Genomic DNA, 11,718 nt, shown 5'->3' on the forward strand with positions numbered 1-11,718 from the left:
ACCTTAGCCTACTTTCCTGACAGATACTCTAATCCATCAAAATCAGGTGAGATGACATCAGTCTGGAAATGCAGAGACCGTTCTTGAGCGCAGATTTCTTTGGAAAAATTTTTAGTTGTACCTTTTCTTCTTCTTACCTGCTGAATTTGATAACCAGCCTTTTTCCTGGTGAAACATGTATATGCACTACAGTGGAATTTGCCTACAAACATTTCAGACCTTTGGTTGATAGAAGTAACTTCCCTATTTCATTGATACAGTGCCCAGTGGAAATAGGAGATAGTTGAAAGTGTTTATACTTACATGGTGGTTACGTTTAGTATTTGTGATATACTTAATTGGTAGAAATAAATGCTGAAACTTAGGCTTTGCAAAGAGGGGATGTATTATAATTTGTCTTTTATTTTGAACTTACAGGTGGATGGTCATTTAGTTGGACAGAAAAGGCCTGCTGCTAAACAGTTGACTAAAGGAGCTTTGTAAGTCATCATTCTTTTGTCATTTTGTTGCAGATATGTTCTCTAACCTTCCTTTCTTTTTAGTTTTTGTCAATGTATAAAACTTCTGTCATTAATTTTCTTTGTAGTATCCTACAGCAATTACAGAAGGATCAGGTGCATGCTGTGACACCAGATAAAAGTCGGTTCAGATCATTAAATGATGCAGTTCAGAGACTCCTTTCATACCATGTGTGCCAGGGATCACTGCCAACAGAGGAAGACTTAAGAAAAGGTAGTTTTCTTTTTAAAAATTGGTAGTAAGTTTGCACTCAATGTATTGAGAGAACATTTATGTACATTAGAGCAATAAGAAAGGGAACATTTTTAAGTTTGTGTGAGTTACTGAATGTTCTGGTTACTGAAGAACAGTATTTGAAAGTATATTCTTGTCTTTCTAGTGGACAGTGAGTTTGAATCGGTAGCTACACAGCTTCTGAAGAGGACGCAGGCTATGCTGAACAAATACAGATGTTTGCTTATAGAAGATGCAATGGTAAGATGTATAACCCAGTTACATTTTATGTTTATAGGATGTGATTCAGTTTGTTTTAAAAAAAGTACATCTACAGGAAGGTATCATTTCAGTTCATTTTGTTGATACTATGAAAATGATAAATAGAAATATCGACGTTTTAGAGATACATATATATAGCCAGTGTACTTGTTACTGCACCAGCAATCTCAGTAACCAGCCTGTTTTTAAAAGTATATGTACCTATCTTAATTAAATGGGTTGAGTTTGTGTTTGACATGCCGTCTTAGTATGGGTGCTGTTGTATGTAAGTTCCATAAACATTGAAGACACGTGAACTTCTGCTCTCTGCTTATACTTTGCTCTTGCACTGAATAGGCTGTGGTAGCCAAGCAGGTGATTTCTGTATATCTCTGTGGGTGCCAGAGCCTGAAAGACTATTGAAAAGCTCCATTCAGAGGCCTCCAGCCATATTATAATTGGAGCCAAAACATATTACAATTTAGGAAATCATTACTTCTCTTTAGAAGCTAGGTGAGACCTCACATTTTCATCAGAAATGCTTCTCCTATAAGTGCCCAACCCCAGACATGCGGCAAAAAGAAAACTAACAGTTACTTTAATAGTGTGTTTTACAAGGATCAGAAAATGTCACTGTGTCTTCAGACATGCTATTTTTCAAGCCTGGAAAAGTTTTGAATTTGAGTGTATAGACATTTAAATTGCTCTGCTTTAGGGACTGGAACATGTAATATAAGTGTTAGAATTAATATGGTTTTGGAATCCCACAGTCTCATTTAAAAAAGATACTAACCATCAAATATTTGCAAGTAATTGCAGGTGTAGAGGAGTGATGGAGGATAAAATCTTTTCTTTTAGCGTCTGGTATGTTGTAGGGTAAACCCATTCAGTCGTTTTGAAGAGGTTATTTCACACAGTGTTCACGTTTGGAACTAGTTGCCTGTGTTGTGACTTAGTAGCCAGTGAACTTTCTTCTGTGACAGATGGATCCACCTGGCTTGAAGGCACTGTCAGGAAAATGCAACTCAGCACCAACTAGTTAGAAGGATGGGAGAGCAGGGAAGAAACAAGATGATAGGATGGTCCCATTGCAAGACTTCTGCTGTTTTTCTCTCTAAAAGAGGGAGATACTCTATGATGTAAAAAACTGTGGTGTACAGTGATAAACATACTCAGACCTGAAAAGGTGCAGTTCTTAAAATTGGAACAGTAATTCCTTGTTTTGAAATCTTCAACAAATAATATATACAGTTAAATGTGAATAATATTTTATGGTTGGGGTCACAGTCAAGATTGTTGAAGATGCTGTGGAATTGTGAACGTTGTCTGCAAATAATCTAATTAGACATTATTTTTCTCTGAAGAGTAACTAAGCTATAAATGTTTTGATTTGGTGCCAACATATGAGTGACTACAGAGGTGGTTGGTTTTTTTTTCCTTTTCCTGCAGCGGATAAATCCCTCTGCAGAAATGGTTATGATTGATAGGATGTTTAACCAGGAAGAAAGGGCATCTCTGACTCGGGATAAGCGTCTTGCACTAGTGGATCCTGGTAAGTAATGGTTAACTTCTGAATCTTAGAAAAACAGCATAAGTATGGAGTGTTTAAAAATAGTTATGGTCACAGTGAGGCACTGATTGGTCGGCATTCCAATAGTGGAAATGCTGAATAAGCAGTTGCAAGTTAAATTTTAATAACTCGCAAATTATCAGTCTGGAGACTCTGTAAGGTCGAAGGCAGTTATTTGGGGAAAAATTTTATTTGGCCTGTTTGGCAGAGAGATATTTCTGAGTTTCTTTTGACAATAATCATGGCTCCTGCATGGTCTCAGTTCTAGTAGGGACAAATCTGTGAGTTTGCTACAGTCAGAAAGAACACCGACTGTATGAAGCATGAAGAGTCTTGTTCATCTTAATGAAGTGTTATGTCATGACCACTTCAATGGCAGCATTTTTTAACCAGACTGTTGTTGAACGTGGCAGCTAGAAGCACATGATTTGTGTAAGATAACATGTATTCTTTGTTTAAATGTTCTGGATATTCTAAAAGACATTCAGAGGATATATTGGAGAAGATATTAGTCTTCAGATACCGTATTTGCATATTTAGAATGCTGGGAAGTGCACTTAGTCTGGTTTTACAGTGCACGTACGTGCGTAGTATGCTGATGAATTTGATGGTAATCTTCTACACTGGACGCAGCAGAACACTTAAGCGTGTGTCCATCTCTTAAACACGTGAATCTGTAGGCTGTGGATGTTATTTGAATTTTAATACTCTGAAACTACATTGGAGTGTCTGTTATTTTGATGTATAAATAATTCAAGTAAAATGCTGTTACTTAATTTTCAGATGGTTATCAGGCTGATTTTTGTTGTTCTGCCAAACAATTTGATACAACAGCTGAAGAAGCACAGTCCAGCAAAAGTGACCGTCACTCTAGCAAAACGTTACCTTCTCGAAGTCAGACTACCAAAACCCAAGCCAGAGACCGACCAAAATCGAGCTCAGCAGAGTCCACAAATCACAGTAAACTTCCTCTAGTGCCTAACAACACTCTGACACCACAAGAAGGAGTAGCTTCTACAAAAAAATCAGAGAGCCTCACTAAAGCTTTAAAGTTTGAAAAAGCTAATTGTTCTTCTGAGAGCCAATATGTGGCCCTTTCGGAAGAAAAGATGGCTGGGAAAGATCTTGCCAAGTCCACTGAGAATTCTTTGAGTTCTGAAGACTTGTCAAAAACTGTATCAAGAGGCGGTCATGGAACACACAATAAAATTTCAAGGAACACAGTTCATTCTTTCTCAAAGGTAACGTGTAATAACTCCCTCCAAGACAAAACTCTGAGGAGCTCTCCAAAGAATGAGGTTTTACATCCTGATAACAGAAAAGGCTCTGGTGAACCCCAGCAAGACTTACTCCTCAGTAAGAGTTTAGAAACTACATTTAAAAACATCTTGGAACTTAAAAAAGCTGGGAGACAGCCACAAAATGAGGCAACAAGTAGCAGCTCGGTTGAATTAGAATTTCCTAATTTTTCACCTATTGCTTCACAGGAAAACTGCCTGGAAAAATTTATTCCAGACCACAGTGAAGGTGGTGTAGAAACTGACTCTATTTTAGAAGCAGCTGTAAATAGTATCTTAGAGTGTTAATAGTTACAGTACCATGGACAAGCTGTGTTTCTCTTAGCAGAAGCAAATGTGAATGACACCACGAGTACAGCCTGACATGCATTTAAGGTTAACCTTTCTAAACTAGATTCTGTTCTGTGTTTGAGAGCAATACTCATTGTGGTTACAGTGAGATATCCAAGTAAAGTTAATCCTTGTTAGAATGCAGTCTGTTAGGGCCTTACTATTTCAAGTATTATTATGATAGTACTTTTGATAATTGTGCAGTACTGCAACGTAACAGGGTTGCAGGTCGTTAGGCCCTGTGTAGTATGGTAATATACTGACAATCACAGTCATTTGAAAGGATATATTTATTAAGAAAATGTTTTTAAAAAGTGATGGAAGCAACAATTCTCCCCTACCCTTCTCTTCCCCAAATCATCAAATGTTTAGTTTTTCTGGAAAACCCACTGTACCTCTATTGAGAAGTGATTATTTGCTTTGTTAATGAATCTGTGTTCTAGGATACTTAAGTTGGAAGGGTATCATCATCAGTGTGTTTACAAGGCTTCATAATTTAAAGTGCTTTTCTATTGCTTTCTGAGCAGAAACTAGTACTTGATGATATATTTGTAGTGGGTAACGTTAGTCTGTGGGATGATACTGTATGATCTTAGTCACAGTGGCATGATATGAAGTAATAAATGCTTGACTAAGGAACGTAGAATGGAAGCCAGTAAATGGCAAAGTGTACAGGATGAGGCTGTGATAGAGCCATGAATTTATATATATAATACATATATATGTTAACTCTTGAGGAAAAGATTTTTGCATTTTATAATTGGATGTAGTCAGCCTTGAGTCTTTCTGAAGTGGTATAAATGTTTTTTTTTTTTTTATTTGTTGTTTGGTTTTTTTTTTTAGACCAAGTGTCAAAAGCACTTTTATTTGAAAACTGTTACGATATTTGTAGCTTATATTTTAAGAGTACATTAGCCTTACATTGATTAAATTTAAAGGCCAGTGCTTTATTTTTTATTTTTTTTCTTTTTGTTGTCAGAGAATGTTAAGTCATCCACCGTAGCAGTCATCATTATCAAGATATGTACAGACCAAAGTCAATCTGCTATCCCAGTGTTTAAACATATCGAAAAGTGTGTAATTATTAATTCATATTGTAGAGCCAAGTGAAACCATTGCATGGTTTGTATTTGGCTCAATGTCATGTTGTTAAGATAGAATCTTATTATTTTATTTATTTATTTTAATCTATGACATCTTTTTTTTTTTTTGCTACCCATGCTGCTTTTTCCTAGTTTACTTTGGTCATGAGTGCTTTTGTGCACGTAAGTGCGCTGACATTCATCACATGCGTGTAGTACATATGTCTGCTCAGGAGGATATAGCTTTTGTGTTTTCTAAGGTATGCTCATGTTCTCCCCCAGACCTTCTCCACAATTTCTTATAAAAATTACCAGCCATTTTCCAGACTTGCTGACTACAATTTTCATAATACAGAGGCTCATTATGACAAGCTGTGGTTGTCAGTCAGATTGCCAGGAAAGAAGACAAAAGGTTTTGCTGTCATGTAATTCAGTTCATCTGAATAGTACAGAAGAAAGCAGAATTAGATCCTTGTGGCAGTTGAGGATTAGTGCAACTCAGTATTGAGCTACGGTCCACTGTCTGACCGCTAACGGAAACCAAATCTAGAAAGCAATGTGAGAAAGATGAACTTGCTTAAAATTATTTTCCCCTTCAACATGAATGGAAATACTGATTTTGTATGTTACTAATTGCCATTTAAAAAAATGTGCCAATTTTAAAGTACGTGTTTGTAAAAACCCAACATTCCCAAGTGTTGTATAAAATATTCAAGGAAACGAGAAGTATTGCCAGGTTTGAATTTTTAGTTAATTGTCCATAGAATAGACTCTCAGGCGATTAGTTGTTTTCTTATTGGCAAAACTGACAATATAGTCTTCACCTATTACCTTTTTAGATTTAATAATGTGCTCATGGCTGTGTATCCTGATGCTTATTTTATTTTATCATATTGGAAATTTAACCATTCTAAACTATCTAGGAAGGAAAACAGTAAGTTACACAGCTCTATGTAAACTATTTAAGTTTTTCTTTTACGGGGGGGAGGAAGTAAAGTTGCACATTCATTGATTCATTTACTTTTTGTATCACCTCAAAATGGATATGGGGTTTCCAGCCTCTCTACAGCAGATACATAATTGAAGTGTCAGGCTATGTGTCTCCTGTTGGATCTCATTTGAGGATGGAGGACAATGCAATATAAAAAATGACAAGTTGCAAAAAGTAGTCAGTTGATTTGGTCAGACACATTTCTCTGAAGTACTTACGAGAGGAACCCATTGAACAGTCCTAGCAAGATTAGTCTTAGTGTTCTGTTGTTCACTCTTTTGAATTCAGTTCTAAAGGAATTCTGGTACGTGGTGAACCAGTAAATGAAATAATTGTATTTTTGTTGTGCTTAAAAGAAAGTATGAATTTATTAATCATATGGGCTCAAGTCCAGCAAAGTATTGTGAATGTGCATGACTTTAAACATGTTTTCATTATTTTGCTGGATCAGCATTGTGATTTCAATGTTATTTAATACTGCCTAATATTAAAACAAATTTTAAACTGGCAATTAAGAAAACTATGTTAGTTTTGAAGATTTTAGTATAATTTATCTGTTAGATTAGGGAGGCCTTACAGACTGACTTCACTTAAAGAGGATGTGTCACTTATTGTCAGTGTGGTATGGACTTTATTTGCTTAAATACCTTCATTTGTAAAGTATGTCTCACTTGAAATTGCTTTGTATACATTTTGTAAAAATATTTATAAAATGTTTTGTAAAAAAAAGTATAACAAATTGCAGTTTATTTTGTTATGTTGGATAAATACTGTTAAAAGACACAAGTCAGTAAATATATTGTTAATCCATGGATAGGAAATGTTTAGTTGGAGATTACAAATTGAAACAACCATTGCAATACAGCCAAAGATTTGGGAAAAAATGTCTATCTGTGATTGTCTTGATTTAACCAAGTTGAATATTTACATTTCCAAAAGAGGATTGTTCTCAGTTTTAAGTAATATGGTTGCAAAATATTCTTACTCCTGTGCTTTTTATAATGCCACCCTGTTATAAAATATTGAATAGGCCAACTTCTCATTCTTTTCATGAATCTTTTGGAACATACGCGCTTAGGACTCAATTCTTGAGGCACTGTAACTACATACAGTGATGTTGATCTCCAGATAACAAAATTGCCTATGGTCCTGCTCTGTTTCTGTCATTAGAAATCTTGCCGTGGTGAGGTTGCTGAGACATGCTTTCCTTCTCCAGCATGTTTTCACAAGATAGAGACATCATCTTCCTGATACTTCAGGGAGACAGAGGAAAAGAGAGGATTTTTGTTAATCAGCTGGCCACCTCATCCATGCCGCAGGTTTCAGAGTTGTGCAAGTTGTGTTTGGTTGTAGATACCTGTGTTAGCAGTGTTGCCCGTTCCTTCCTTTTGGCTGTGAGAAGATAACTACAATTGATGGTGATAAAATGCTTCTGCCTACTTTTCAACGAGTGATGAACCTTTCCTTACTGTGATTAATTTTTTCAGAAAGTACGCTGAGATTCTGATCTAGTAAAGCTCTTATGCTTGGAACTTCAACGCTTTATTTTTGGAGGCTGTGAAAATGAAGGATTGGTGAAGTGCTCTGCCTCTCAGCTTGGACTAGGGCCTGCAGTGTTGAAAGGTAGAAATCTTTATGGTTGGTATTTGTTATTTTGTCAATGAGACAAAATAAACATGCATTTTGAATGCTTCTCACATTAATTCACACAGTAGCAAAATGAAAAAAATCAGTTATACATTATTTTAATCTCTGTTTGGGTTAGGTTGGCTAAGCATTGTGGAATTCATTTTGTCTTTACCTATAGAATACCAGGCAAACTTTCTGAGTTGGGAAACATTTGATGTACAGTTTACCATGCAGCTGTCTTCACTTCAGAATATTTTTTTTGTTAAAAGAACATGGTGTATTTTTAATTGCTTTTTATAGCACTTTCGTGATGAGGCTTGCTAATGCTTATTCCAGCATTCAGAGCAGAATTTCTGAAGATTTGGGCATGCATGGTAATGTGTAGCTTATTTAAGAAAGTCAGAGCACCTTTCAGCACATTTTGAGGATCTGTGCAAAGGAGAAAAAAAGGCCAGAATAAGCTTGGCACAAGGAAAGGTATGTAAGTAATTTTAAGCCTTAGAGAAATTCCTCTCTTCTTCAGGAAGTGTTTTCTTTATAACCCTTTGAATTTTTCCTTTAGAATAATACACACGTTTTCTTGGAGTTTTCACAATGATGTGTTTTTCAGACAGAGTAAGGAAATGTAAGAAATTGTCTTCATGACTTGGGGCTTAGCTCTCACTTTGGTTAAAGAAAGTCCTTGCATAAAATAAGTTCCAGTGAAGATCTGAACAGCAGCACCTCTGGTGCACATATACTATACACTGTACACAGATTTCAGATGCAGTAGCGGTGGATATACTGAATTATTTGTTTATGGATCGGCATTTGTCTTTCTGTGCTACTAGTCTTTCAACTAGTCGTTGTACTGGAAATTGAAAAAAATGTATTCATAATAATGAGTTGCAGTAGGTAGACACCAAACAAACTTGAGCAAGCTTGTTATACTGGGGAAGCAAAAGATAAAAAGACACAGTGTCCAGCTGAACCAGTATTTTTTGGTTTAAAAGCAAAAACCTCTGAAGTTGCCCTATTGTGTGCTAAGCATAAAACCCTACTTTATTTTTTTCTAGACTTGATACAGTTTGTGGGGAAAGATGTTTTACAAATGAAGGAACAAGCCAGATCAGAACTTAAGGTTCTTCTGTAGTATACTCTATACTTGACCTCATATGCTAACTTTGTTTAGGTGAGTGCTATTTTTTCTGCAGATTGTTAGCCTTCTGGAACATAGTGCTCAAGTCTTCGCTGCTTTTTTTGCACTGCGGGATTTTTTTTGAAGGGATTTTTCTTTTTTTTTTTTTTCTTTTTTTTTTTTTTTTTTTTTTTTTAAATCTTGAAAAGAAATAATAGAATCATCTAGGTTGGAAAAGACCCTTAAGATCATCAAGTCCAATCGTTAACGTTACACCACCAAGTCAATTGAGGTGTTCTGATTTGAGGTAAATTGTTGCAACTATATTAATAAAATGACAGCAATTTTAGAATTCGGTGCTTTGAAGGGGAAGCAGGTTTAGATAGTGCTGATAAATCTAGACAGCTTTTAATGTTTCAGTTAGCTTTTACGTCTGCATAGCTTTTCATTGTATAGTGTAGTCATACTAGAGGCCAAACTTTCAAAATTATGCTGAACTCTTGGCTATACAAATTACTTACTGTTACATGCTCATTACAACTTGTGAAGATACTGGTGTTTCATTCTAATTAATTTACCAAAATGGGCTTATCCTGATAGAGCTCCGCTGTCTCTGCACATTATGGAGGTGGAAGTAACATAGACCTGACTCTGACATTCATTTCTAGACATCTGGCACATAGGGCCTGATCCACAGTCAGTCAGTGGAAAGATTATTTTCAATTAGGGATTGATTGTGGTGATAATACTTTATTAAAAAAAAAAAAAGCATGAAATTGAGTTGGTATAATATCCTTGGGTGAAAGGCGATGCCAGACTCTCAGATTCTACAGCCATGATGATATCAGCACTTAGGTAGGTAGCGTTATATTATTAATGGTGTTATTTGGGATGGTGATCAAATAAAATGTGTTCATGTAAACAGGCTGTTAATTTTTTCCTCTAAACATTATACACTTTTAATAATTACTGCACAGTTCTGAAAGTACAAAGCTTTAGTCTCCTGCAAACTGAAATCCAAAGGCAATGTATGACCTGAAATCCAGTTTTGTTGTGTTTACGGAGAGAAAGAAGAGGAGCAGACAAATTGCTAAACGTCCATTGTTTTTTAGAACAGCCAAAAAATGAGGGTTTTTGCTTGCTTCTTGCTTCCCCTCCTTTACTTAACAAGGCTGCAGGAGCTTTGGCATTGGTGAGTTGACTTAGTCTTCTGTTAAAGGTTTTTAAAAAAAAAAAAAGGGCGTAAAGCAGAATACTCTGCTCTCTGGTGTGTGTCCATTCCAGGAGTAGTTCAGTAACATCAGATTCTGTGCAAATAAATAGTAGATTTCAGTTGTCTGCTGCTAATTATCACCCAAATTTGATTTGCACGCTCTTCAAAGGGACTCATATCTTTCCATTTAGTTATTTGTTTCAGTGTGATGAATCTTTAATTCAAACCAAATGTAGGTCAATTTCGAACTGGAAAAAAAAATGAGGAATGTGTTTATCCGCGGTCATATCAGTGTCTCCCTTTAGTTTTTTATATGTGGTGATTCATGGCCTCAGTGGGGAGGTGAATTTGTGTCAATCTGTGAATTGGCTTTGCCTGTTTGGCAAGTTTGTAAAGGGTTTGGTCAGTTGTAGAAGGGCTTAAATAATTGTGCCTAATGGGATGGTTCTGGTGGGCTTTGAGTAACGAGAGGAAGTTTTAAAGTTACATGGATGTAACAACATCTCATTCTGAGTACATTTTTTCTCCAGATATTTTGCCTTATGCAACATCAGGTCAGTTGGTCCTGTGCATCTTTTCTACTCCAGTAATTTTATTTCTAATATTTATAAACAGATTATTTGTTCCTCTCTGTAGTGGTACAGCCTAAAATGTCTCACGGCATTGAAATAATGGTTGCATGCCTTTCCTCTATCAAAAGCATCAATTACAAATATAGGCCTATAATGAGAAAATAAGGTAATTTAAGAAATGTCTGATGTAGTGGTTGACTAAGTAGATGTCAAGCATTACCCTAGAAATCTTGCAGTGCAGTATCATCTGGATTTTACCCTGGGCCACTGGCTTTAATTGGCCCTGCCTGAGTAGGGACATTGGACAAGATAACCTCCAGTGTTGCTTTCCAACCTCAACCGTTCTGTGATTCTGTGCCAATAATAGTAAAAATTGTGAAGAATGGATATTTATGTGTGCAGTACTGAATGTAACTTTGATTTCACTGGCTGCGGTTTTGAATTGTACTTTTCGGGACCACATCGGTGGTGGATTTATTGAAAAATATGCTGCTTTCAATTCTTCGTGACCTGGAAAGAGAATATATTGTCAGAAAAGTGTTAGAAGATTCTTACCAGTCAAAGTTATTTTAGAAAAATCCCCCAGAATTACAGCTGCCTGTATGACTATTTATCCTGCTTAAGGAGCATATTTTTAATTTTTATTTACGTGTTGTGAACATGTTAGCACTGCCCTGTGCACGTCATACAGTGCATTCACGTGCTTTTACAGACTCACCACATTCTGACCTTTTGAACCTGCAATTATCCTTGGCTGTCAGCATTTTAATTACATGACTGCCTGTTCTCCTTCCAAGGATGGCTGTCTCAGTGCACAGGATAGCACAGATGCCCTCTACAGTAGTCAGGTCCATTAAAGGCTTATCTGTGTGCCATGTAAAAGTTACGCTGAGCCTAATGAGGCTGAAGCCCTGTATGAACAG

The 11,718-nt window shown here is 36.2% G+C and overlaps 1 protein-coding gene across 5 annotated transcripts in view; it reads left to right on the forward strand.

Moving 5' to 3' along the window:
- The window catches only part of BICRAL (BICRA like chromatin remodeling complex associated protein), a 47,483-nt gene extending 39,772 nt beyond the window's left edge, over window positions 1-7,711 (forward strand). For all 5 annotated transcript variants that reach the window (XM_086745546.1, XM_086745545.1, XM_086745548.1 and 2 more), the window contains exons 8-12: window positions 418-479; window positions 587-732; window positions 899-993; window positions 2,443-2,545; window positions 3,347-7,711. In XM_086745546.1, coding sequence (XP_086601672.1) covers window positions 418-479; window positions 587-732; window positions 899-993; window positions 2,443-2,545; window positions 3,347-4,149 — 1,209 coding nt within the window. In that variant the 3' untranslated portion in view covers window positions 4,150-7,711. The remainder of the gene's footprint in view (window positions 1-417; window positions 480-586; window positions 733-898; window positions 994-2,442; window positions 2,546-3,346) is intronic.
- The last annotated feature ends 4,007 nt before the right edge of the window (window positions 7,712-11,718 follow it).

This window comes from Chlamydotis macqueenii, chromosome 3 (genome assembly GCF_036417535.1).
Source record: "Chlamydotis macqueenii isolate bChlMac1 chromosome 3, bChlMac1.mat, whole genome shotgun sequence".
In the NCBI taxonomy this organism is placed as follows: Eukaryota; Metazoa; Chordata; class Aves; order Otidiformes; family Otididae; genus Chlamydotis; species Chlamydotis macqueenii.